The sequence below is a fragment of the Tachyglossus aculeatus genome, chromosome 10 (genome assembly GCF_015852505.1).
Source record: "Tachyglossus aculeatus isolate mTacAcu1 chromosome 10, mTacAcu1.pri, whole genome shotgun sequence".
In the NCBI taxonomy this organism is placed as follows: domain Eukaryota; kingdom Metazoa; phylum Chordata; class Mammalia; order Monotremata; family Tachyglossidae; genus Tachyglossus; species Tachyglossus aculeatus.
This window is the reverse complement of record NC_052075.1, coordinates 583,924-610,350: the sequence shown is the minus strand read 5'-3', so window position 1 is coordinate 610,350 and position 26,427 is coordinate 583,924. Positions and strand designations below refer to the sequence as shown.

Sequence of the window (26,427 nt, the reverse complement as noted above, 5' to 3'; positions counted from 1 at the left end):
AGTCAAGAACATTAGACACCTGGTCTCTGCTCTCAAGAAACTACCAATCCAGTGAGGGGACAGATCCTACTTAAACTGGGAGCCCCAAGTGGCACAGGGACAGTGTCCAACCTGACTATCTTGTTCCTCCCCCAGCGTTTAGAACAGTGTTTGGCCCATAGTAAGCACTTAACCGGTACATAGAAAAGTAGCTCCTGTCCTACTTGAGGCTCACAGTCTCAATCCCCATTTTAAAGATAAGGTAACAGAGGCCTAGAGAAGTGAAGCGACTTGCCCAAGGTCGCACAGTAGACAAGTGGCAGAGCTGGGATTAGAACCCATGACCTTCTGATTCCCAGGCCTGTGCTCTAGCCACTACGCCATGCTCCTTCTCTATAAAATAAAAGATAAACGATGGCATTTGTTAAGCGCTTACTATGTGCAAAGCACTGTTCTAAGCGCTGGGGGGGATACAAGGTGATCAGTTTGTCCCACGTGGGGCTCACAGTCTTAGTCCCCATTTTACAGATGAGGTACCTGAGGCTCAGAGAAGTTAAATGACTTGCCCAGAGTCACACAGCTGACAAGTGGCGGAGCCGGGATTAGAGCCCATGACCTCTGACTCCCAAGCCCCTGCTCTTTCCACTGATCAACGCTGCTTTTCTATGATTATTGTTATTAGATGGTAGCATAAATTTCAGATGGGGTAAACAGTGGAGGATAAGGCTGCAATCAGGAGGGTGGTGGGAACCCTTGGGCCGGGGGCTGCAAAAGTAGGTGTCAGTACCTTGCTGCTTGAGCAGTTGAAACAGGTTACAAGTAAAGCAGAGATGAAAAATGAAGAGCAGATGACACAGAACTGGGAGTCAGGAAGTCTCATGTCCTCCCCCTGGCCTGGAATGCCCTCCCTCCACACATTTCATTTTGTTAACATGTTTTGTTTTGTTTGTCTCCCACTTCTAGACTGTGAGCCCGCTGTTGGGTAGGGACTGTCTATATGTTACCAACTTGTACTTCCCAAGTGCTTAGTACAGTGCTTTGCACACAGTAAGCGCTCAATAAATACGATTGAATGAATGAATGAATGAATGCTTGTCTTGTTGGGCGGTGGGGGGACGTCAGGAGCGTGAGATGTACGCATCCGTCCGCATCGTCTGATGCCACGGCTCTGTCACAGAAGCTCCTGAGCATCCCCGAGCTGCTGTCGGCCATCAAGCTGCTGTGCATGCGCTTCCAGCCCGACCTGGTGACCGCTGTGGATGACCTGCGGCTGGACATCCTGCTGCGCATGCTCAAGTCCCCACATTTCAGCGCCAAGATGAACTCTCTCAAAGAGGTAGGGCGGGCACGCGCTTCCCTCCCCGACTGGCCGGCCACCGTCCCGACGGGGCCCGCGGTCTCGTCGGTCGTCACGACGGAACCCTGCTCCGGGAAGCCGATGGGCCAGCTTGCCTCACGGACATGTCAACCCAGAGCACGGGCCTGGGTGTCAGAGGGACCTGGGTTCTAATCCCATCCCCACCACTTGTCTGCTGAGTGGCCTTGGGCAAGTCACTTCACTTCTCTGTGCCTCAGTTCTCTCATCTGTAAAATGGCGATCGAGACTGTGAGCCCTGTGTGGGAAAGGGACTGTGTCCAGCCGGATTTGATTGTATCCACACCAGCGCTTAGAACAGTGCCTGGCACATAGTGAGCGCTTAACAAATGCCGTGGTTATTATTGTTATTTTCATTCATTCATTCAGTCGTATTTATTGAGCACTTACTGTGTGCAAAGCACTGTTCTAAGCGCTTGGGAGTGTACAATATTACAACAAAATGATACATTCCCTCCACATTGGGTGGGGTGTCTAGGCGTGTGTGTGTGTCCGTGCCCCTCTTTGCATGTATGATAGAGGGGGTGTGGAGAGAGAGCAAACAGGATGGCGGAAAAAGGCAGACTCGTCTGCAGAGGATGGAATCGTCTGTTTTGGGAAGCGGTGAGTTTAGGGGTGGTCATGAGGCCCAGGACGGAGAGTCCCCCAAGCACTGCTGCCGAGGCACCTCCTGGCCAGGAGGCGGCTAGCTGGTTGCTACCAGGCACCTTGGGGCCGTGGGGGGGGCCCCCCGGCCCCGCCAGCCCACGGCCTGCTCTCCCTCCCCACTCAGGTCACCAAACTCATAGAGGACAGCACTCTGTCTAAGTCCGTGAAGATCGCCATCGATGCTGACCGTCTGCTGGACTGGCTCGTGGAGAACTCTGTGCTGTCCGTCGCTCTGGAAGGTAAAAAGCACCTCCCGGTCTCTTCCTCCCATCTGGCGTCCTCCTCCCCACCTGGCTGCCTCCCGCCCGGCCGGCCTCCTCCTCCTGCCCATTCTCTTCCTGCCTGGCCGCCTCCAACTTGGCGTTCTCCCGCCTGGCCTCTTCCCACCCGGCCTTCTTCTTCCTCCTGGTGTTCTCCTGCCCGACCTCCCCCTGGCTTACGCCTCTTCCTGCCCTGGCCTCCTCAGAAAGGAACAAGTTGCTACTGACTTAATTAACAGGTTGATGTGTAGGAAGACAACTGTGAACATATCTCTTTTCCTCTGTGCTGTTTCTTCTATCAGGTAATATAGACCAAGCCCAATACTGTGACCGTATAAAGGGAATTATTGAATTGCTGGGCAGTAAATTGTCTTTAGATGAGCTCACTAAAATTTGGAGAATACAGGTAAGCGGAATATGGGGGTCTCTTTGTTCCTCTGGTTTGATTGAAAAACTGTTGCCCTGCTTTATGCACACTCTTATATTTGCCCCTGTTGTAGATCCTAGGCCAAAGGTGATCTGGCCCTAATGAACTTCTGAGATGGAGAATTAGCTCGTGTCTCAGCCCCTGCCAGGAACGCAGCCTCTGCTCTCCAGGAGCATTCTTGGATAGCCAGGCCCCCAGTGGGCTTGAGCCCAGGGGTTTGGAGAGAGCTGAGGCCAGGGAGAGTGGGTGAGCAGAGGTGCTCTGACAGAACCAGGGAGAGCGGGTGAGCAGAGGTGGTCGGACAGAGCCAGGGAGAATGGGCAGGGACAGGTGGTTTGAAAGAGCCAGGGAGCCAGGTGGTAGGGATAGCAAAGCCAGGGAACAGCCAGCTGACGGGACCAGAGCCTCTGATCCCCCTCAGTGCTGGGGGTCTGAGTGAATCTCAGCAGAGCTGGGCTCCCTCCGAGCAACAGCCCCACAACTGTCCTTCCTGCTTGGCTTGGGGAGTAGCAGGGGCTGTCACTGTGGCATGACCTTCTCTCCTCCCTCCTCCTTCCCCCCCGACTGAGTGGTGGCAACTGGCAGGCTCCCTGGGGAAGTGCCAATGGGAGGGGTTGTTAGACCATCCCGCTCCGCGTCTTCCATAAACTGGGACCCGGCCGGCGCACATCATGTGTGCACAGCGTATGCTCTCTGGGGGAGCAATAGGAAGAATAACTAGCCATAACCAAGGGGTGGAGGAGCGAGTGAGTGAACAGCCCGTGTAATGCAGTATATCAGTCAGTGCTTGGGTCTCAGTGTCAACTGTCGAGTAGCAGAGGCCCAGGACATCCCCTCCCTAGATTTTCAGGCCACGGGAAGCCTGGGGTGGGGGTGGCGGCCCGGATTGGTTCCCCTCGGGGTCTGGGGAGTGGTTGGTGGGACCGGACACGGGCGCAGGGACTGTGGGCTTGTCACCGAGCTCTTTGGAGCGCCCAAACAGTGGTTCTGGCCCACCTGGTCCTCCTGAGCCACAGGGTGGGGCCCTGCCGAAGGCTCTCTCAGGGCAGGGAGGTGGCACGGGGAGAGGGTCTGTTGCCCCACACAGTGGAGTCTGGGGCATGGACCGCACCGGTTCCTGGGCCCGGCGGCTTCCCCTACCCGCCCCTGCCGTCCCGCAGTGCGGACAGTCGTCCACCGTGATCGAGAACATCCACACCATCGTCGCCGCCGCCGCCGTCAAGTTCAGCTCGGACCAACTCAGTCACCTGTTTGTCCTCATCCAGAAGGTATGGCCACCCAGCCCCTGCCCGCCCAGGGAAATGCTGACAGGGTCCACGGAAAGGGCTCGCGGGAGCCAAGAGGTCCCTCTACGCTTACACGTGCGTGCTGGCTCCCTCGGAGCCACCACTCTCTGGAGTAGTCGTACAAACCCTGGCGGCAGCCACGGGACCTTTGCTGACCGGGCCCAGGGCCCGCGCCCAGAGCCAGGGTTGACATGGGGCCATCAATCCGGGCCCAGACCCCATCCCATCTGGGGCTCCTGGTCCCTTAGGGAGGGGAGAGGATCCGGATGCCCAGAGAGGCCAACCTGATGCCGCTCTGTGGGCCAGGGACGAGCTTGCTTCTGGTCTCTGGCCTTCCTGCCCCGCCCCCAGCTCTGCCAATGCCGCCTGGCGGCGTCTCTGCCTTCCAGAGCTGGGAGACCGAAAGTGACCGGGTCAGACAGAAGCTGCTGAGCCTCATCGGACGTATCGGCCGCGAAGCGCGCTTCGACGCCACCTCAGCAAAGGCAGGCCTGCCATTGGGGCCCCTCCCTGACCCCCGGCTACCCCAGGGGTCCCCATCCCCACCCCCAATTCTCTCTACGGCAGCGAGGCCTAGTGAGTAGAGTACGGGCCTGGGAGACAGGAGAACCTGGGCTCTAATCCCGGCTCTGCCACATCTGCTTCGTCACCTTGGGCAAGTCACTTAACTTCTCTGGGCCTCGGTTACTTTAGCTGTAAAATGGGGATTGAGAATGTGAGCCCCATGTGGGACAGGGACTACATCCAGCCTGACTTCATCCCAGCGCTTTGTGAAGTGCTATGTGCCAGGCACTGTACTGATACCTCAGTTGTTATTACCATGATTACCCCAGGGTGCACCCCCCCCCCCCCCCCCCCCCCCCAGTTCTCTCCCCTGCCCCCCCAGGGGTCCCGTTCCCCAGCCGACCCGCCCGTCTCCCACAGGTGCTGGAGGTGCTCTGGGACCTGGCCCATCTCCCCACGCTGCCCGGCGGCCTGATCCAGCAGGCCCTGGACGAGCACCTGGCCATCCTGAGCGACGCCTACACCATCAAGGAGACCGTCAAGAGGAGCTACATCATCAAGTGCATTGAAGACATCAAACGGGTCTGTGGCGGAAGGCAGGCGGGGGCTGGGGGCCAGTCGGGGGCTGTGGCGACACTGACTTCCCCGCCTCCTTTCCAGCCTGGGGAATGGACAGGCTTGGAGAAGGCCAAGAAGGATGGTTTCAAGGTGAGTGTCTGTGGGTGAGGCTGTCGGGGCAGGCAGGGGAAGGGGGACATGACCCACCCTCCGTCCATCCGTCTGTCGGCCCGTGCTGAGCCGCTCTCACGTCCCGGAGGCCGGGCGGCCGCTCTCTCGTTAAGAACCTTGAAGTTGGGTTTCCCACCCAGGCTGTGGTGGGGAACCCGCACAGGGGTCAGCGACCTTGTTTCCCAGTAACCCACAGGGTGTCCTGCAGGGCAATTTGCTCTCTAACTCGGCCCCACGAGGATTTGTTTATAGTGACCCCGGGCTACCCCATCCTGAGGTGCCCAGGTGCCAAGAGAAGGGGATATGATCCTTCTTTTTTCCCAGCCCTCTGGGCTGCCCATAGTCCCTTTGTCCTGCCGTTGGCTGATTGGTCATTTGATCATCCCTACATCAGTGCCCTGGTCATTTTCGTCATCATCATTGTGATTATTAGCGTGCGCTATTTAGCGCGTACTCAGGGCCGTGCCCCGTGCTGAGCACTGAGGTCAGCCAAACCCTATACAGATCCCAGGTAGGGTCCCAGTCCCAGGGGGTGGAAGGAGGGAGGGAGGAGGGGGTGAGCAGGGATCTCCTTCCCACTGAAAAGAAGAGGAAGAAGAGGAGGTTGCTGAGGCCCAGTGAAGGTTCTCGAACTGGGACTGGACCAGCCCTGCCCTCTACCCACTAGCCCACTCTGCCTCCTTAGAAACCAATGTTCGAGAAAGCTGGGTTCTCGGAGGAGTCCGGGGAGGGTCAGGAATGGGAGGCCAGGACAGGCATGAAAATGTTGCTCAGAGTTTTTCTTCTGTTCTAGGTAGGCTTAATTATTGCTAATTGTTACTATGGTGTTTGGTAAGCATTTAGTAGGTGACAGACACTGTACTAGTGACTGGGGTAGATACAAGATAGTCAGGTCAGTTCCGGCCCCTGTTCCCCATGGGGCTCCCAATCTAAGAGGGAGGAAGAACAGGGATCGAATCTCCAATTTACAGGGGGAGGAAACTGAGTGATTTGCCCAAGGTCACACAGCAGCCAAGTGGCAGAGCTGGGATTAGGGATTGGGTCCTCTCACCCTCGGGTCCAGGCGCCACCCACTAGGCTTCACTGCTTCTTGCAGCGTTAGACTTTGCCCAGCTTGGTTGAGAAAAACATGGTCCAGTCCAGTCCTAGGCAGCTGCAACTTGGCGTCTGCCTTGAGCCCTCGGGCCGGGTTCCCACAGCACTCGGCACGGCCGGTGTTCTCGCCTCGGGCAAAGCCAGAAGTCCACTGTCCGGGGCGGGGGCGGCATTCATCCGTTCCCTGGCCCCGGCGGCTAGAGCACAGGAAGGGCTGGGTTTCAGGCTCGGGGGCTGCTTCGGTCCAGTCGAGTCCTTGTCTCTGCAAAGGGTGTGTCCACTTGCCATCACTGGGACTGGGAAGCGGGCCGCGTGCATGGATTTAGGTGGGCCTGGCCCCGGTCATCAGGCCCCGGCCATCGAGCAGCCATGAGCAGTGGGGCCTCCTCCTCCACGGCAGCTCACAGGCCACCTGGCCAGTGGAGGACCAGCCTAAGCAGCGGTGTCTGGAAGCCGGGGTGAGGGGGTCCGGCCCAGCCCGGTGGATTTCTCTGACCACAGGTGTGCCCGCAGAACCCGCCGCAGCTGGTGTGGGTGGTACCAGCCCTGCGTCAGCTCCACGAGATCACCCGCTCGTTCGTCAAACAGACCTACCAGAAGCAGGACAAGGTGAGCCGCCAGAGGACAGGTCGGAAGGTGGTGCGTGGGCCCTGGTGACATTGGGATCCCTCCTTCGGGGCACCCCTGCCAGTCATACCCCACTGCCTGGTGGCCAGCCTCTGGAGACAGGGGCTTGGAGAAGGGTCCTTGCGAAGATGTAGAGAATTCTGGGCCGTCTCCTGGGGCTTCGACAGGCCAGTGTGCAATGCCAGGGGTTGTTGCGCGCTTCTCAACCGCCCCTCCTGGCGCCAGTCCTAGTTTGAACAAGTACTGAGGGTGAACTGCTGTGCGACACTCCCCTCCCCATCCCCCCACTGCGGTAGGCAGCCCGGGCCCGCCCCCCGCCCCATCCCCCCTCTTCCTAGACAGCCCCACCTCCAGCCCACAGCCCCTCTGGCTGAGCTCTGAGTAGCCGTGGCCCTGGGTTTGCGCAGAGCATCATTCAGGACCTGAAGAAGAACTTTGAGATCGTCAAGCTGGTGACGGGCAGCCTCCTGGCGTGCCACCGTCTGGCAGCAGCGGCGGCGGCGGGGCCCGGGGGTCTGTCTGGGTCAACGCTGGTGGACGGCAGATACACGTACCGGGAGGTAACGGGGGCCGCAGGAGCCGCGGTGTGGGCCGGCCTCCGCATCCGGCCGAGGGGGTCAGCTGGGGCTGGGAGCCGAACGGAGCCCAGACGTGACCGGTGTCTCTGTGGTCTGCGCACACCACGATCCGCCTGGGATGGTACCGGGGACCCGGCCCAGAGTGGGTCAGGAAGCCACCGGCCATCTCTTTCAGTACCTAGAGGCGCACCTCAAGTTCCTGGCATTTTTCCTGCAAGAAGCTACGCTCTACCTGGGGTGGAGCCGGGCCAAGGAGATCTGGGAGTGTCTGGTGACGGGACAGGATGTCTGCGAGCTGGATCGAGAGGTGAGGGGGTGAGCTCACCCTTGCTTGTAGCCCCCAGGCCGTCCACTGACACCTGGGCTTCCAAGCTCTCCACCTTCTGCCCCGCTTTCACTGCTCCAGGCCCTCTGCCCTGTGCCTACTGGTCTGGGGCCTGGGACCTGGCCACAGGAGGAAGGGCCTGAACTGGTTGTCCTCTGCAGATGTGTTTCGAGTGGTTCACCAAGGGGCAGCACGATCTGGAGAGCGACGTCCAGCAGCAGCTTTTCAAGGAAAAAATTCTGAAACTGGAATCCTACGAGATTACCATGAGCGGTAGGAGAGGGCCCGCTCACCCCTTTTTGCAGTCGGGGGGGGGTATGGTGTGGGGGTTGAGGTGGTGGGGCATGGTATGGGAGACCGAGGAGACACCTGGGCTCACATAGGCTTAGGGGAAGCAGCATGGCTTAGTGGATAGAGCTCAGGCCCAAGAGTCAGGAGATTCTGATCCCAGCTCCGCCACTCATCTGTTTGTGTGACCTTAGCCATCGCTTCACTTCTCTGGGCCTGTTACCTCAGCTGTAAAATGGGGACTGAGACCATGAGCCTCATGTTGGACAGGGACTGCGTCCAACCCGATTTACTTGTATCCACCCTAGCACTTAGTACAGTGCCTGGCACACAATAAGCACCTAAACGAATACCACAATTATTATTATTACTAGTGACTGGAGATGCATGGGAATGGGAATGTGGTATCTGGGGTTGTGGGGCCACACATGCATGGTGCATGGGATTGCGGGGGTCGGTTTCCCACTCGGGTTCCCACTGACCGGTGGTGACCCAGTGCTCTGGCCCCACCCGCAGGCTTTAGCTTGTTTAAGGCGTTCTTTGAAAACGTGAACCTCTGCGACCATCGGCTGAAACGGCAAGGCTCGCAGCTGGTGAGTCTGTCCGCTTCCTCTGCCTATCCCTGCCCACCTCCATCCATTTCATGAGCACCCACCAGAAGCGAGACGCTCACCCAGCGGGCACCCACTGTGGGCAGGGTGCTGGATTGAGCATCAGCTGGGTTTAGGCCATTAGATTCAGCTCTCGGGTGGGCCGACCTGAAGTACGAGGCACAGTCTCTGCTGCTCCAGTGCGGGAAGAAGACAAAGAGGTAGTCACAAATAGAGTCATTGGAGTCGAGAATTTACCATTCAGTTGATTACGCTCGTATGTGTAGGGCCAAGGAAAGGTATAAACAGTTCTGCTAAAGCTGCTGAATGGGTGAGCTCAGGGAGCTGGGTGGCAAATCAGGGAAGGGTAATAGAAGGAGGGGGGATTTCTGAAGAGATCTGGATGTGGGGAGCACTGAGGTCTGAGGGAGGGAAGGAGGGAACCCCAGGCCGGGGGATCAGTACAAGTGAGGAGGTGGAGGTGGGAGATAGAGGCCTGGCCAGAAGGTTGGCTTGGGAGGGGCGAGGAGTATGAGCCGGGGCCTGGCGTTCACAGAGAGCGGACAGGGTAGATGGGGCCAGGGTGCGGAGGTAGCTCGGAAGTCGACGGGGAAGAAGCCTGGGAGCCTAGGAGAGATTGGGGCTGGGGGACGATGCTATAGGAAGATGATCTGGGTGACAGTGGGGGTGGTGGCGACAGCAGAGCAGAGGACGGATTGCATGGGGAGAGGCTGGAGGTGGGCTGGCTGGCGAGGAGAAATCAGAGGGATACATCTGTCTTGGGTGCCCTCGGGTGTTTGCCTTGACGGCGTCTCCGCCCCGCAAACCGTCACCATCCAGTCTCAGGGAAGCTCTCGGGGGCCGGGTCGGAGCGAGCCATTCACGGTGCTATCCCCTCTTGCGCCCACATGGCAGTTGGTGGAGAAGCTGGAGTTGGTGGGAATGGATTTCATCTGGAAAGTGTGCATGGAGTCTCCTGACGATGAAATCGCCAATGAGGCCGTCCAGCTCATCATCAGCTACAGCTATGTCAACCTGAACCCCAGACTCAAGAAGGTGAGGAGCCCTCTCGTGCCGGGCCCGGCCGGTGGTCTCGGGGCCGCCCCTCGGAGCACCCGTGCGCACGCTCACGCACCCGGATGTCCCGGACGGGTCGGAGGCTGACGACATCGTTCCCGTCTTCCTGCCCCTCACAGGATTCAGTGTCGCTGCACAAGAAGTTCATCGCGGACTGTTACACACGACTGGAAGTATGTGTCCCCCTCGCCCCTAGACTGGCCGGCCCATCCGCCCACCCACCTATCCGTCCGGCTGGGCCAAGCAGGGAGGGGGCTTTTGGGGATGGAAGTGGATTGGCTGTGGAAGGCAGACGCTCGGGTGGTTCTGAAGTCAGGCCCTCTGGGCCAGTGTCCTAGTAGGGCTCTGGCCCAGGATCCACATGCGGTGATGGGGAGGGGGGGACCCCTTCAGTAACCACCGGTCTCCAGAGACACCCCCACCTCATCCCCCCCATCCCCGACACCGGGTAGGAGAGCAGTGGCGGACGCTGTTTTGTAGGCGGCCAGTTCGGCGCTAGGAGGGCCCACGTTGACCCACGCCGTGACGAGAGCCACAAAGATGCTGACGGCCACGGCCATGCCGACGGTGGCTACGTCGGTGCAATCCCCGTACAGGTGACCGGCTGAAGGGTCTCAGAGGTCGCTGGTGTGGGCCTAGCTCGCGGGGTCTGGGCCCTGCCGCCCCAGGCGCCGTGCAGGCGATGGGCCCGCGGCCTGCGGAGCGGCGGCCGGGTAGGGATCGTGACCTTCACGGGGGCTCGGGGTAGCGGTCAAGGTGGTGGCGGGGTCACGGGGTCAACCCTGGCACAGTTTAGCCGCTGCCTTCCGGCCTGGGGCCGGCGGCCGGCTTCGGGGACCCACGGTCCACCGGGCTCACCAGCTCAGCGCCTGGCCCCGATCTCCAGGTCTACAAAGCTGGTCGTCATCGAGAGGCTGCTGCTGCTGGCCGAGCGCTATGTCATCACTGTCGAGGTAAGTCGCACTTCTCATGGGGGACCGGGAGGCGGACTGAATCATCCAATCAGTGGGATTTATTGAGCACTTCCTGCGGGCAGAGCACTGGCCCGAGTGCTTGGTAGAGAACAGTAGAACAGAGTCGATAGATACTTTCCCTGTCCACAGCGAGCTTACGGTCTAGAGGGGGAGGCAGACATTAATAGAAATAAATAAATGCCGTAGGGCTGAGGTTGGGGTGAATACCAAGTGCCCAAAGGGTACGAATCCAAGTGTAGTCAGTTTGGGGGAGCCCAGGGTGTGGGGTGGTCGATCCCTGACCATCGGGGTGGGTGTCCAGAATGGCAGCTGCCGGAAGTCGAGCCTGGGGCCGGATGGGCCGGAGGCCCAGCCATCGCCAGAGTTCCTGGTGCTCTGTAGAAGCTCAGCCGCTCAGAGCCCAGGAGGCGCCTCTCGGGCGCACCCCTAGAAGACTATAGGAGGGTGGGGGATGTGGTGACGACTGTCGGTTCCCCACCAGATGGGAGTGGTTTCATGTCTGCCCCGGCCGGGTGCCCCCACAGGACCTGTACTCGGTGCCCCGGACCATCCTCCCGCACGGTGCCTCGTTCCAGGGCCACCTCCTGTCCCTCAGCGTCAACTGCGACTCCACCAAAGACACCTTCTCATTCGAGGTGGGCGGGCCGCCAGCGTACACGGGGGGCCCCAGCCTGGCCCCGGGGGCCCTGGCCTGGGGCAGATCCCATGGCCTCAGTCGGCCCTCGGGGCTCTCTGTTCACGGTCCCGCTGCCTTGGCCCGGCAGGAGCGTCTGCTGAGTGTCTCTGGGGCAGCCGCCTGGCTGCGAGTTCCGGCTGAGTCTGTGCCCTTTCTTGGGCAGAGTTGCCCCTGGGACCTTTTCCTGCCAGAGAGCCATTGTGCATGGCCGGTGGGCATTGATGTGAGAAAGTCCTCGCCCTCTCTGTCCCCATTCCCTTTGTCCTCTCTGCCCCCATCCTTTCCACCCCCACCATCCCCTCTGAAGCCCCCATCTTCTAGTGGAAAGAGCATGGGCCTGGGGGAGTCAGAAGGTCATGGGTTCTAATCCTGGCTCTACCACTTGTCTGCTGTGTGACCTTGGGCAAGTCACTTCACTTCTCTGTGCCTTGGTTCCTTCATCTGCAAGATGGGGATTGAGACTGTGAGTCCTGTGTGGGACAGGGACTGTGTCCAACCCAATTATTTTGTATCTACCCCAGCGCTTAGAACAGTGCCTGGCACATACTAATCGCTAAGCAAATATTATAAGTACTTATTATGTATATTTATTTATTCTGCCCCCTCGCTCCCATTCCCTCTGCTCCCCTCCAGCAGCTCTGGGGAGCAGGCCCGGTGCCCCAGCCCATTCCTGCCCCGGGGAAAGTTAGCCGAGCTCCTGTTGTGTGCAGAACACCGTAATGATTGCCTGCCTGGGAGAATGCCATAGACCTGTAGAACTCAAGTCTTCTCACTTCCCACCATCCTCAGCACACTTGTGAACACACTCCTGCATTCAGAGTGTGATACTAGTGCCGTCCAGTCAGATTCTGGCATTTACAAACACACACACAGACTAAGTGCCTGACAGGAGGCCTAGTGGGTGGTGGGGTGCTGAGCTGGGCCCTTTGGCCAGAACCATTTTCCCACTACCGCTCAGGCCCACAGCAACGAGACGGTGGGCAGCATCCGCTGGAAAGTCGCCAAGCAGCTCAACGCGCCTGTGGACAACATCCAGATCTTTGCCAATGACAGCCTGGTGGGTCGGGCCCATTCCTCCTTATCCTCCACCCCCTTGTTCCCCGTCCCCCAGCCCCACCTCCGGCCCAGCCCGTGACACCCTCCCTTCCCCCTTCTCTCCCCATCCCCGGGGCCTGGTGCGTTGCAGCTGACCGTCAGCAAGGACCAGAAGCTCCTCCACCAGCTGGGGTTCTCTGACGAGCAGGCCCTCACCGTGAAGACCTTGGGCAGCGGAACGCCGTCCGCAAGCTCAGCCGACTCCTCCGGGAGCGTCTTTGGCTCGTCGTATGTCATGGAGCAGGTATCCGGTCCCAAGGAGCCCCCTGGGATGGGGACTGGTCCGCTTGACCAGTCAGGCTCCGTGTACTCTGGCTTCCACTAGTCGAGACCCTACTCGAGCCTCCCTGTCCTTATATTCGTCCTCCTGACCCTCATCTGTCCATCTCCCCGCCTGTCCACCCCCCCCCCCACCCAGCTCCCGTGCCCCCACCCCCCTGGATGGGCCCCGGGTCTGGGCTTCTGGACGGACGGGTGCTGTGTGTCCCGGCCCCCAGGAGAAGTCTCTGCCAGGCGTGGTGATGGCTCTGGTGTGCAACGTCTTCGACATGCTGTACCAGTTGGCCACCCTGGAGGAACCCAGGTGAGCCTCCCGGGTCTTCCGGACTGGCCGCGGGTAGCGGGTGGGCGGGCTCCCGTGGCCGGAGCTCCAGGAGATCACTGCAATCATTCATTCATTCAATCGTATTTATTGAGCACTTACTGTGTGCAGAGCACTTTACTAAGCGCTTGGGAAGTACAAGTTGGCAACGTATAGAGACAATCCGTACCCAGCGGTGGTCTCACAGTCTAGAAGGGGGAGACAGACAACAAAATAAAACATGTTAACAAAAAAGTAGAATAGTACCTATGTACAAGTAGAATAAACAGAGTAATAAATCCGTACAAACATATATACAGGTGCTGTGGGGAGGGGAAGGAGGTAGGGCCGGGGGGATGGGGAGGGGAAGAGGGAAAAGGGGGCTCAACAGTCCCGACCCCTAGGATCACACTGCGTGTGCGCAAGCTTCTCCTGCTCATCCCAACCGACCCCGCCATCCAGGAGGCCCTCGACCAGCTTGACTCCCTGGGGAGAAAGGTACAAGGACACCCTGAGGTCACCCTCGTTCCCCATCCCCACCCCCGACCCCCACCCCCCCCCTCAGCGGTCTGGGATGGGTATAGCCATCGGTCACCGAACTTGGCAGACTCCTCACCGCCGCGCCCCCGAAAGCAGGCCTCTCGGGCTGTCTCTAGGCAGGCCAAGTTTCACGGAGTGGCTGTCTGTTCCCCTGCAGAGAACGCTGCTGTCAGAATCCAGCCCCCAGCCATCCAAATCCCCATCGCTGTCCTCCAAGCAGCAGCACCAGCCCGGTGCCAGCTCCATCCTGGAGAGCCTGTTCCGCTCCTTCGCTCCTGGGATGTCCGCCTTCCGTGTGCTCTACAACCTCGAGGTCAGAATACCGCCCCCGCTTCCGTCTGGGCCTGGGAGGGAGGTCGGGCAGGCGTCCTGAGCTCTGTACCTGCCCCTGGACCCCCTCTTGCCCGGACGTCCATCAAGGAGCCCCTGTGGGAGACTTGGGCTTGTTTGACGTCGGCGCAGGTAGGAAGAGGCCGCACAGAATCTGGGGCAGGGAATTTGGGCTTTGCTCCTCTCATGAAACGCACCATCAGCCCTTGTTGTGTCTTCCTTTAGTCCAAGCCCCATTCCCGGCACGCGATAGGGACGTGGTCTCGGTGACTGGCCTAGAGGAATGACCGAGACCCGGAGGACAGGCCCCGGGCTGGACTAGTGGGGTTGGAGAGTGAAGGGAGCGGTAGGGGCAGGGGCAGAGAGGAGGTGGGACGGGAACCAGGCCCATGCGTCGCCCAGGTCCTGAGTTCCAAGCTGATGCCCACCGCAGACGACGAGATGGCCAGAAACTGCGCCAAGTCTTTCTGCGAGAACTTCCTTAAGGCCGGAGGCCTCAGGTGAGTCAGCGCCGCCTACCCTCAACCCAGCCCCGGTCTCCAGTGGTGATGGCAGAAGCCGTCTGGAACAGTGGCCCCAATTCCACGTCTTTGGTCGTCAGCTGGCTGCCGGGTCGGGGTCGCCAGCTGGCAGTGCTTAGCTGGGAGCTGGCGCTCAGCCAGGGGTGCTGACTGACAGTTGGCAAGGCCTCTGGGATCGGGCCGGTTGGAGCCATGACAACCCCCGGGGGAAGCAGTGCAGGGGCCCTGGGGCTAAGGGCATTCAGGAGCGACTGGGTGGGTGCGTTCTTCTGGGCCCAGGGGGAGGGGTCTGCCTGGCCGCCAGCTGACTTGGGCCAGTCACAGGTCCTGGATTCCCCAGAGCCAGGAGTCCTGCGGTTCTCTCCCTCCTCCTCCCACGTCTCTCCATCTCCGCTTCTCCCAGCCTGGTGGTGAACGTGATGCAGCGTGACTCCATCCCGTCCGAGGTCGACTACGAGACGAGGCAGGGCGTCTATTCCATCTGCCTGCAGCTCGCACGGTGTGTGTGATCGTATGGGCCCCTCGCCTCCCTCCGACTCTGCCTCCCGACCCCGCCCGCTGCCCCCCACAACTCCTGTCTCCGATCAGGGTGCCTGGTGCTGGCCTGGCACGTTGCCTTTCCGCCTAGGTTCCTGCTCGTGGGTCAGACGATGCCCACCCTGCTGGACGAGGACCTCAGCAAGGACGGCGGCAGCGGCCTGGAGGCACTTTCGTCACGGCCTTTCCGGCCCATCTGTCGGCAGGGCGGGCGCCAGGTATCACTCTGCGGGACCCCCGAGAAGTCATCGTCCTCCTCCTCCTCGTACCGCCAGCTGTCCGTTTCTGACCGCTCCTCCATCCGGGTGGAAGAGATTATCCCTGCCGCCCGCGTCGCCATTCAGGTGAGTGCCCGGCCCGATCCCGGGTGGGACTGTGAGGCTGTGGCCGTGCCTGCGGTCTTCGTCGTGGCCGTGATGATGATGAAGACGGCGGTATCACACTCTCGCTTTGGGCCTGGGGAGACACAAGAGAATCAGAGCGAACACCATCCCTGTTCCCCCACCGGGCACCTAGTCTAAGAGAAACGGAGAGTGGGCAGGAAATGGGTCTGCTGACTCTGTTGCCGTGTCTTTCCCAAGTGCTTAGCACGGTGCACTTGACCTGGCAAGTGCTCATAAATACTATTGATTGATTGATTGATGGGTGATAGAGCGGAGATCTGATCTCCACTGTAAAGAGAAGGAAACTGAGGCCCAGAGATGTGAAGTGAACTTCCCCAAGGTCACACAGCAGACTGGGGGTAGCCGTGGCTGGCTGGAACCTAGGTCCTCTAACTGGCCATCCTGTGGTTTGCCCATTGGGCCGGGCCGGTGTGGGAGTGGGCCGGTGGCACGGAGCCCCACAGAAGTGACTCGCTGCGCTGTGTCATCCCCCCTCTCCTCCGCCGACCGGTTCCACAGACGATGGACGTCGACGACTTCACGTGCACCGTGGCCTGTTTCACGAGGTTGTCGTGGGCGGCGGCGGCGGGCAGGCTGGACCTGGTGGGGAGCAGCCTGCCCATCCGCGAGACTGCAGCCCTGTTTCCTGGCACCGGCCGGCACCGGCTCAGCAGCTCAGGTGCGTCTGATCGGTGGGCGGTGGTCACGGGCCCCGGAGGGCGGTCCCCACAGTGGCCAGCTTCAGGGAGGCCCCGGCGGCCCATCCGCCTCTCCGAGAATGGGAGGTTCATCTTGGGCTCCATTCCAACCACCGGGGCGACGGAGAGCGGCAGGGGCCGGGTGTCAGGGGCAGGGTCCCCTGGAAACTCACCCCTCGGCCCGCGGGGCCACCCCGGACTACAGGCAGCACCTGCAGCTCAGGGAGCGAGGGGGATGCCGTCGCCCTCCCTGCGGGGATCTGCAGGCGGCAGCGGGCAGTGCCCACCAAGGACGCGCTGGTCGCCGGCGAGGCCCTGTCGCTCCTGGTCACGTGCCTCCAGCTCCGGAGTCAGCAGCTCGGTGAGTGGCGTGGGCTGGCGGGTGGGGGCATCGGAGGCAGACAGCGGGACCGGTTGATGGGTGGATCGGGAGCGGGCAGGGGGACAGACCACTGGGTGAGAGGCCTGGGCCGGCAGGTGGGCCCATTGAGGATGGACAGTGGGGTCTGGAGGGGGCGGAGTGGGAAGTGGGAAGCCCTTTGGGGCTGGGCCAAGGTAGCGGGAAGCGTGTGATGCCACTGCTCTCTGCGTCTGGGCCAGGCGGTCTCCCAAGTCGGGGTTGACCTCTGCCACACCCCCATCACGTCATGCCTGCGGCCAGGACCCCTGTCCCTCCACGACTGCCCCCTCGACCCTCCGGTCCAGGGCAGGTGTGCTCCTATACTGCCGTGGCCCAGGAAAGTGTTGGTCTCTGGCCGATGCCGCGTCCACCCTGGGGTCTTGGTCTGCCCTGCTTCTCCATTGCCTAATCCCGTTTCCTCCATCCTTCCCATCCTCTGCCCTCCTCGTCTCCAGCTTCCTTCTACACCCTGCCTGGCGTGGCCGATTTTGTCATCGACATCCTGCTGGGATCGCCGAGCGCCGAGGTCAGCATTCACCCTCCCATCCAGTGCCAGCCATCTCGCCCCCAAAACCGCACCGAATTGACCACCGAAACCGTCGGCACTCGACAGTTCGGCACTCGACAGTTCCCTCTTCCGGTCCTGGGGATGGCGGGTGCGGGAAATAGGGCGACGGGCCCTGGCTCACGTGCTACTGTGGTTACAGATCCGCCGCGCGGCCTGCGACCAGCTGTACAGCCTGAGCCAGACAGACACGTCGCCGTACCCAGACGTGCAGAAGCCGAACCATTTCCTGCTGGGCTTGGTCCTATCTGCCCAGCTGCCGCTCTGGTCTCCCACCAGTGTCATGCGTGGGGCCAACCAGCGGTGAGCGCAGCCCCGGAGGGACTGATCCCCATCCCTCCGCCGGCCTCCTCCTCCTGCCATCCCCCACCTCCTTTGGTGCTCTGCTTCCCTCCCCATCGCTAGCCCCAGGCGCTGTCTCTGGGCAGGCTCTTGGACTCGTGGACGGGAGCTGGGGTGGCTGGGGCAAGCAGCGGGTATTTCCTGCGACTACATGCATACGGGCGGGTGGGCAGCGGATGCAGTAACGGCGGCCTATCGCCCATGTAGGCTGCTGTCCCAGTGCACGGAGTACTTCGATCTGCGCTGCCAGCTCCTCGACGACCTGACAAGTAAGTGGGTGCTGCCTTTCCGCCACCACAAGCGCCTCCCACTCCATCCCCGTGACCCATGCTCGCACATCCCCCGCCAGTCCACCCACTCATGCCGGCGCCTGGGAGATCTGGCCAAGAACAGGGCAAGGGTAGAGCGCACAATCAGCTGAGCGGCTACCTGTTGGTTCAGGGCTTAAGGTTTGGGCTCTGGGTTCCAGATCCAGACTCCGGGTTGAAGTTCCCGGATCCAGGGTTCGGGCTCCAGATTTGGGGTTTGGGCTGCGAGTCCTGGGTTGGGCCTGAGCCTGGTTTTTCTCCCCACCGGCCACCCGCCCTCCCCACAGCCTCGGAGATGGAGCAGCTGCAGGTCAGCCCGGCCGCCATGCTGGAGGACGAAATCACCTGGCTGGACAACTTCGAGCCCAGCCGCACGGCCGAATGCGAGACCAGCGAGGCCGACAACGTTTTACTGGCCGGACACCTCCGCCTCATCAAAACCTTGCTCTCTCTCTGTGGGGCGGAGAAGGAAGTGCTGGGTATGACCATATCTCCCCCACATCCGACCCCGTGGCCTGGGCTGCCAGGGGAGCCGGGAGGAGGATCATGAATGTGCCCTCGGGCCTGGGTTGGGTCCGGGAAGCGCTGCTGCACCCTGGGGTCGGGGGGAGCGAGGAATTGAGGATCCAAGCGAAGGAATGAGGGGCTGGGGTCGGGGGGATTGGGGAGCCCCTGGGGTGCAGGCCACATGGGCGTGGCACCGTGGCTGACGACATGAAGAGCCCCGGGGTCCCCTTTGGAGAACCAACTGGCCAGTGATCTTGGATGGGCACTTGGGGCCTGAGGAGCAGCCAAGTTGGGAGTTCCCCCAGGGAGCAGAAGAGGGGCACAGCTGGTCAGCCCATATGGGAGCACAGGCACCCTCAGATCTTCATCGGGGTGTGGGGGGGCAGATGGTGACTGCGGGGGAGGGTGGAAGTCAGCCTGAGAAGGTTCTTGCCGCGGGTCAGCATGAATGGCTGCTGATGAGGGCCTGGGGATTGCTGGCCGGGCAGCAGCAGGAGCGGTCCTTGGTGGGCCTTGGGCTCCGGGCCCTCAGTTAACCCCATGGGGGCCGGATGCGGCTCCATTCCAGGATCGTCCCTCATCAAACCCCTGTTGGATGACTTCCTGTTCCGGGCGTCACGGATCATCCTGAACAGCCACTGTCCAGTGGGCAGCGTGGCCATCAGCCAGCAGGATTTCCATCCTAAGTACGGACCCCGACCCCCGAGTTCCGGCCCTTTGCCCGGGAGGCGGGACGGGGTCCCCGGTGAGGCCAGGCTGGGCCCCCGACTTACCCGGGCTCTCCCTCGGCCCAATGGGGTGGGAGGGAGACCGGGGATCCTAGGGTGCCGGTGAGGGGGGCGTCTGGTTCCCTCTTGCAGGGCCACTGCTGGGCCTTGGCAGGGAGAGCCAGGGCTGCCCTCTACTCTGACCTGACAGCGGCCAGGGCAGAGTGGCTTCTGCCTCGGGTCTGCGCCAAGAAGAGGCTGAGCCCCTGGTCCCCTGGCCAGCGCAGTGGGTGAGGCTGGGCGGGGGGAGGGAGCCCAGCATCAGAGCCGTCACCCAAGTTGGCGAAGGAAGATTGCCCACAGACAACCTAGTGCCACCCTCCCCAGTCCACTGAGCCTGCCTGGCAGCCACCTCCCCCTCCTCCAGGCACGGATGGACCGAGCCCTTCTGACCCCAGACCCCGCTCTGTCCAGGTGCAGCACGGCCAACAGCCGCCTGGCTGCCTACGAAGTCCTCGTCATGCTGGCCGACAGCTCCCCGGCCAACCTGCAGCTCGTGTCCACCGAGCTTCTGTCCATGCACCACCAGCCCGACCCGGCCCTCACCAAGGAGTTTGACGTGAGCTCAGCTCTCTGCCTTGCCCTGCCCCGCCCCCCCCCCCCCCAATCCCTCTTTACCGGTCCCTCTGCGGGCCTCGTGGTTGACCCGATCCGCTCTTTTCCAGGGACGCGAGGCCCATACAGGGTCCCCAAGCTGTGCCCTGCCCACCCCATGAGCCACAGCTCATTCATTCATTCAGCTGTATTTATTGAGCACTTACTTTGTGCAGAGCACTGTACTAAGTACTTAGGAGAGTCCAATAGAACAGTAAACAGACACATTCCCCATGCACAGCGCGCTTAGAGTCTAGAGGGGGAGGTGTGAGGTGTGGTGCCCACCCCTGGGGTGATGATGGAGAGGGCTGGCGGGCGGAGCTGGGGGAAAGCCATTGAGTGGAAATGCAAATTCTCCCCCATCTGCCCACCTGCCTGCTCGCCCGCCTGCCCGCTTTGCTGGGGCACGCCCAGTACCTGCCACCTGTGGACAGCCGGTCACCCTCAGGGTTTGTGGGACTGAAGAACGGCGGGGCCACGTGCTACATGAATGCCGTCTTCCAACAGCTGTACATGCAGCCCGGGCTCCCTGAGGTACGCCCCACTCCCAGATGGATGCTGTGCATACACACCCCCACTGCACGCTGTGTGCATGCCTTCCACCCCTACCATGCCGCACTGTACACGGTGCACACGTCCCCCATGGAGTCACACTGCGTTGTATACGGTACGCTCATAGCCACACCGCACTATGTGCACCACGCGTGCCCTCCCATGCAGCCGTACTGCCCTGTAGGTAGGGCACACACACCCCTTGCTGCCATGCCATGCTGTATGTGGTCCACACAGCCACACAGCCCTGAATATGGCGCACTGTCATTCATTCATTCAATCATTATTTATCGAGCGCTTACTCTGTGCACAGCACTGTACTAAGTGCTTGGGAGAGTACAGCATAACAATAAACAGGAACATTCCTTGCCCACAATGAGTTTACAGTCTAGAGGGGAAGACAGTAATTAATATAAATGAATAAATTACAGATATGTACATAAACGCTGTGGGAGGGGGATGAATAAAGGGATCAGGTCAGGGTGATGCAGAAGGGAATGGGAGAAGAGGAAAGGGGAGCTTAGGGAAGGCCTCTTGGAGGAGATGTTTCTTCAATAAGGCTTTGAAACAGGGATAGTCAGTGTCAGATTTGAGGAGGGAGGGCGTGCCAGGCCGAAGGGAGGATGTGGACGGGGTCGGCAGTGAGGTAGATAAGATCAAGGTACAGTGAAGGAGGTGGTCCAGGCAGCAAGCGGGCTGTCTGCATGTACACACCCGTCCACCTGCCCCCGATCAGCTCCATGCCCCGTCCTGAATCTCCCTGTCCCTCTCTAGTCCCTGCTGTCCTTTGACGACGACCTTGACAGCCCCGACGACAGCGTCTTCTACCAAGTGCAGTCCCTGTTCGGGCACCTGATGGAGAGCAAGCTGCAGTACTACGTGCCCGAGAACTTCTGGAAGGTAACTACCCTTTGGCCGTGGGCCCACCCGCCCCTCTTCCCCCCAGGCTCCTGCGCCGCTGGGCTCCGTGTGGGGCCATGGGAGAGCGTCCCGGACCCCACGGTCTCGCGTGTAGGGCTTCCTCTCCTCTGGGACCGGTGACAGCCGGGGGCCGGAGCTCTGTGCTGGCCGATGGTCACCAGGCATCCGTGGAGGCAGGTCTGTCCCCTGCCATTCATGACACATAGACGCCTTGATTGTTAGGTACAGGAATTGTGGTAAAAATTTTTTACCTCTTACTCTGTGCTGGGAATTCTACTGAGCACTTGAGTAGATAGAAGATGTTATTGTTAGGCACTTACTATGTGTCAAACACTGTTGTAAGCATCGGGATAGATTCAGATTAATCCGGTAGGATGTAGTCCCTGTCCCACTTGGGGCTCACAGTCTAAGAAGGCAGGGAGGACAGGCATGGAATCCCCATTTTAAAGATGAAGTAACTGAAGTCCAGAGAAGTGAAGTGATTTGCCCGTGACCACACAGAAGGAAAGCGGAGGAGCCGAGATTAAAACCCAAGTCCTCCGACTCCAAGGCCCGTGCTCTTTCCACGAGGCTACACTGCTCACGGGAATAGTTCATTCATTCAGTCGTATTTATTGAGCGCTTACTGTGTGCAGAGCACAGTACTAAGTGCTTGGGAAGTACAAATCGTCAATATACAGAGATGGCCAGAGAAGCAGCGTGGCTCAGTGGAAAGAGCATGGGCTTTGGAGTCAGAGGTCATGGGTTCAAACCCCGGCTCTGCCAATTGTCAGCTGTGTGACTTTGGGCAAGTCACTTAACTTCTCTGGGCCTCAGTTTCCTCATCTGTAAAATGGGGATTAAGACCGTGAGCCCCCCCGTGGGGCAACCTGATCACCTTGTGACCTCCCCAGCGCTTAGAACAGTGCTTTGCACATAGTAAGTGCTTAATAAATCCCATCATTATTGTTATTATTACCACCCAACGACGGGCTCACAGTCTAGAAGGGGGAGACAGAAAACAGAACAAAACAAGTAGACAGGTGTCAGTACTACCAGAATAAATAGAATTATAGCTATATACACATCATTAATAGAGTAGTAAATACATACAAGTATATACAAGTGCTGTGGGGAAGGAAGTAGGGCTGTGGGGCGATGGGGAGGAGGAGGATGAGAAGGGGAAAAAGGGGGGGCTCAGTCTGGGAAGGCCTCCTGGAGGAGGTGAGCTCTCAGTAGGGCTTGAAGGGAGGAAGAGAGCTAGTTTGGGGGATGTGTGGAGGGTGGGCATTCCAGGCCAGAAGTAGGACGTGGGTCAGGAGTCGACGGTGGGACAGGTGAGAACGAGGCCCGATGAGGAGGTTAATAATCAGGTTGGACGTGGCCCCTGCCCTACCCAGGAGAAGGGAGAACTGGTATTGAATTTCCGTGTACAGGTGAGAAAACTGAGGTTCAAAGAAGTGAAGTGACTTGCCCAAGATCATGCAGTAGGCAAGTGCTGGAGCTGAAATTAGAACCCAGGTCCTCTGATGCTTCAGAAAGGAGCCCCTCACCACTGTGTCCCACACCACCCTGGAACACCTCCGTACCGCCCTCCCTTGGGGCTCCCCCAACCCCCATTTCTGCATGCTGAGCCAGGCCTCTACGTTTTTTGCCTTGTTCTCTTTCGGCCCATTGGTCAAGGGGAGGAGAGGGGGAACGTGCTACCCTCACCAGCTCCTTGAGACCCCGTAGAGACCCCCACAACTCTCTCAGCTCAAGTAGTTCATCTGCCATATTGCCTGAAGGCTTACACAGTGCAGAGCACTGGATTGAGCACTGGTCCAGGGGGCATTAAATCAGCAGACACGCTCCGTCCCTACGGGGGTGACCAGACAGGAAGGCGAGAAAAGCGGGAGCATAGCAGGATGAGTAACTGCTGGGCGAGGCGGTCCCAGGGGAGCCATCCCAACCCTTCTGTCTGTTTCCCTGGCCTTCCGGTTTTTGCCGCTTCACCAGATCATCCGCAGGTTGTCCAGCCCAGAGATAGGGTTGGTTCCTCAGCCGAGGGAGGATGGGCCCTGAGTCCCATGGCTGGCCACAGCTCTGCATTCCCTCCCATTCCTTCCTGCCTGACTGTCCCCACCCCCAGGAGCGGGGCAGCTCTCAGGAGCAGAGTGAACTCTTGAACACCTCTGCAGCTTGGGGTTTCCTCTTCCTTCCAGATCCTTTTCTTGCTTTCTTAGTGCTCTCTCATGCCCTTCTCTCTCCCCCGTGCCTCTCTTCCCCCTCCCCTCTCTCCCCCTCTATCTCCCACCATTGCTTCTTTGTCCTCTTTTTCTCTGTCTTCTTTCTGTCCCTCTCCTCTCTCTCTCCCTCTCCTCTGTTCTCTGCCTCGCAGCCTTTCCTCTCTCTCTCTCTCTCTCCCCAAGAGCAGAGAGGCTATCTAGAATTTACTATTTATTTATGTTAATATCTGTCTCTCCCTCTAGACTGTATGCTCATTGTGGGCGGAGAATGTGTCCCTTGTTATATTGTACTCTCCCAAGCGTTTAGTACATTGCTTTGCACACAAGTTCTCGGTAAATACAATTGAATAGGGGGTCACTTCCTACAGGGCCATCCCTTGGACCCTTTTCGAACATACCCTTTATGCTGTGCACACAGTAAGCGCTCAGTAAATATGATTGAATGAGTGAACCTGTTAAATAGAGGGTCACTTCCTAAAGGGCTGTCCCTTGGATCCTTTTCGAACATACCCTTTATGCTGTGCACACAGTAAGTGCTCAGTAAATACGATTGAATGAGTGAACCTGTTGAATAGAGGGTCACTTCCTACAGGGCCGTCCCTTGGACCCTTTTCGAACATACCCTTTATGCTGTGCACACAATAAGCGCTCAGTAAATACAATTGAGTGAACCTGCCTTCCATTGCTCCAACAGATCTTCAAGATGTGGAATAAGGAGCTTTACGTTCGAGAACAGCAGGACGCCTACGAATTCTTCACCAGCCTCATTGACCAACTGGACGAGTGCCTCAAGGTAGAAGCCAAGGGCAACAACGAGGTCTGGTGCGGGCCAACCGTCATTTGGCCCTGGGACCTGCCAGTCAGCTGGTTCTGGGGGGCCAGGAATGTCCCCTGCCCCCAGGGCTCCTCACCCCGACTCTGACCTGTTGGGCCACAGTGGCCCGAGGAGAGCCGCCTGGAGTTCCCGGCCAGCCCATAGCTTGGGCCAGTCGGCAGCAGAGAGAGGCCCGAGGGCCTCGGAGAGGAGTTCCTGGGCCTTGTAAAATGGCACCCTGGACCCAGAAAATGGTCATGGGGCAGGAGCTTGGGGGCAGTGAACCCAGAAGGGGAGGTGGACCCAGGCAATTCTACATCCCATCCTCTGACCAGGAGCCATGGCTTCTCCATTGGGTGGCTCTCCAGTGTTGCTGGGTGGTCTCCGTCCTGTCAGACCACCGGGGTACCATACCCCTTTCCAGGGCTACTCCTGCTGCAGCCTACTGATGCCCAGAGAGCGGTCAAGACGTGTTCACTCTGGACAACCCACAACTGCTCCCAGCTGACCCTTGTTCTTCCATAAAGAACTTGGGGTCAACATTCTTGACTCGTCACTGTCTCGAGGTGGTCAGCCTGACCAACTGGGATGAGCAGCGGGAGGTGTGAATCCGGGGCCACGTTGAGCAAGGGGCCAAACGCTGTACCGGGCTCTGGGCGGAGGGCTGTGAAGAGCATATTGCCCGACTGCCGGGTGCCCTGCAGAGTGTGACCCGAGTGCTGTAGCAGAACCCCGTGCCGCACTCCGTGCTGGGCACCGTGGTGGATGAGAGCTCTGAGGGGCCGGTTTCTGGACCTTTGGCCTCGATAAGCCAAAGAATTCAGGCAACTCCTGTATTCACTTTCTGCCCCTACAGAAAATGGGCCGCGAGCAGATATTTAAGAACACCTTCCAGGGCGTCTATTCTGATCAGAAGATCTGCAAGGACTGTCCGCACAGGTCAGTGTCGGGCGTGGCCCGCCGACCCCCGGGCTTCCCGCCTGGCTTTCACTTGGGCTGCTGGGGCTGTGGGATCAGGGCAGTAAGGGATCCCGCCTGGCTGTGACTTCGGCTCAGAAGGAGAAGCCACTGAGGTGTCACGCTCACTGCCGATGCCTGGTTCGTGGGCCGGGTTCCGTCAGGGCTGTGGGGCGAGCTCAGCGTGGGTTGGACCAGAGAGCCCTCACTCTCCCGCTTAGACCACTGATCTGTTCACTCTTCCCTCTTTCACCGACTCAGGTACGAACGAGAAGAAGCCTTCATGGCCCTCAACCTGGGAGTTACGTCCTGTCAGAGCTTAGAGATCTCCCTGGATCAGTTTGTCAGAGGCGAAGTCCTAGAAGGCAGCAACGCCTACTACTGTGAGAAGTGCAAAGAAAAGGTATCGTGTCCACGGGTCTGTGGTGCCCCGGCCTCCTGGAGTCAGACCGGATCATCCACGTGTTTGCATTGTCGGGGCCGGGTCCTGCCCCACCTGGAGCCAGGCTGGTTCCGTGGGTTTGGACGCGTAGTCTCCCACGAGTCACGGTGGGTCCGGCCTCTCGCCGTAGAGAACGACGGTGAAGCGGACTTGCATCAAGGCCCTGCCCAGCCTCCTGGTCATCCACCTCATGCGATTCGGCTTTGATTGGGAGAGCGGACGATCCATCAAGTACGATGAGCAGATACGGGTAACTACCTCGCCCCTCCGCCACTGTCAGCCCCTCCTCCTTCCCTCTTCCCTTGCCCGCCGCTCGGCTCCACCTCCCTCCCTGCCTCCCTTCTCCCTTCCCGCCTCCCCCTGTCTAATAATAATAATAACAATAATGGCGTTTATTAAGTGCTTACAATGTGCAAAGCACTGTTCTAAGCTCATCACCACTGCCCACTGACAGTTGACAAAAGCAATAGTCATTGGGCGTTTGTTAAGTGCTTAATATGTGCCAGGGACTGTGCTAAGCGCTGGGGTACAGAGATAAGATCATCAGATGTGACCCGTTCTCTGTCCCACATGGGGCTTCTACTCTAAAGGGGAGGGAGAAGAGGAGGGATTGAATTCCCGTTCTTCTTCCCCCAGCACGGCAGGCCTGCACTGCCCAGGCAGCTTTGAGAATCCATAGCTCCCCTCACATCACTTTGCCACACACACACACACACACACACACACACACACACACACACACACACACACACACACACACACACACACACACACACACACACACACACACACACACACACACACACACACACACACACACACACACACACACACACACACACACACACACACACACACACACACACACACACACACACACACACACACACACACACACACACACACACACACTGGCACTAGCCTGGAAG

General features: G+C 59.5%; 1 protein-coding gene across 1 annotated transcript in view; it reads left to right on the top strand.

Annotated features, from left to right (window-relative positions):
* USP24 (ubiquitin specific peptidase 24) overlaps positions 1 to 26,427 on the top strand; it is a 52,881-nt gene that overhangs the window by 15,750 nt on the left and 10,704 nt on the right. Inside the window, exons 10-48 of the mRNA XM_038752085.1 lie at positions 1,157 to 1,315; positions 2,127 to 2,241; positions 2,565 to 2,668; positions 3,850 to 3,957; positions 4,365 to 4,460; positions 4,900 to 5,061; positions 5,140 to 5,187; positions 6,805 to 6,912; positions 7,338 to 7,490; positions 7,684 to 7,815; positions 7,995 to 8,106; positions 8,638 to 8,714; positions 9,627 to 9,767; positions 9,908 to 9,961; positions 10,269 to 10,384; positions 10,675 to 10,741; positions 11,287 to 11,397; positions 12,397 to 12,495; positions 12,625 to 12,777; positions 13,031 to 13,116; positions 13,518 to 13,611; positions 13,811 to 13,966; positions 14,386 to 14,483; positions 14,908 to 15,003; positions 15,133 to 15,385; positions 15,944 to 16,103; positions 16,328 to 16,483; positions 16,978 to 17,048; positions 17,230 to 17,390; positions 17,637 to 17,698; positions 18,025 to 18,216; positions 18,813 to 18,930; positions 19,426 to 19,570; positions 20,020 to 20,139; positions 20,932 to 21,057; positions 23,980 to 24,078; positions 24,956 to 25,038; positions 25,318 to 25,459; positions 25,629 to 25,748. Of these exons, the coding sequence (XP_038608013.1) occupies positions 1,157 to 1,315; positions 2,127 to 2,241; positions 2,565 to 2,668; positions 3,850 to 3,957; positions 4,365 to 4,460; positions 4,900 to 5,061; positions 5,140 to 5,187; positions 6,805 to 6,912; positions 7,338 to 7,490; positions 7,684 to 7,815; positions 7,995 to 8,106; positions 8,638 to 8,714; positions 9,627 to 9,767; positions 9,908 to 9,961; positions 10,269 to 10,384; positions 10,675 to 10,741; positions 11,287 to 11,397; positions 12,397 to 12,495; positions 12,625 to 12,777; positions 13,031 to 13,116; positions 13,518 to 13,611; positions 13,811 to 13,966; positions 14,386 to 14,483; positions 14,908 to 15,003; positions 15,133 to 15,385; positions 15,944 to 16,103; positions 16,328 to 16,483; positions 16,978 to 17,048; positions 17,230 to 17,390; positions 17,637 to 17,698; positions 18,025 to 18,216; positions 18,813 to 18,930; positions 19,426 to 19,570; positions 20,020 to 20,139; positions 20,932 to 21,057; positions 23,980 to 24,078; positions 24,956 to 25,038; positions 25,318 to 25,459; positions 25,629 to 25,748 (4,653 nt within the window). The remainder of the gene's footprint in view (positions 1 to 1,156; positions 1,316 to 2,126; positions 2,242 to 2,564; positions 2,669 to 3,849; positions 3,958 to 4,364; positions 4,461 to 4,899; positions 5,062 to 5,139; positions 5,188 to 6,804; positions 6,913 to 7,337; positions 7,491 to 7,683; positions 7,816 to 7,994; positions 8,107 to 8,637; positions 8,715 to 9,626; positions 9,768 to 9,907; positions 9,962 to 10,268; positions 10,385 to 10,674; positions 10,742 to 11,286; positions 11,398 to 12,396; positions 12,496 to 12,624; positions 12,778 to 13,030; positions 13,117 to 13,517; positions 13,612 to 13,810; positions 13,967 to 14,385; positions 14,484 to 14,907; positions 15,004 to 15,132; positions 15,386 to 15,943; positions 16,104 to 16,327; positions 16,484 to 16,977; positions 17,049 to 17,229; positions 17,391 to 17,636; positions 17,699 to 18,024; positions 18,217 to 18,812; positions 18,931 to 19,425; positions 19,571 to 20,019; positions 20,140 to 20,931; positions 21,058 to 23,979; positions 24,079 to 24,955; positions 25,039 to 25,317; positions 25,460 to 25,628; positions 25,749 to 26,427) is intronic.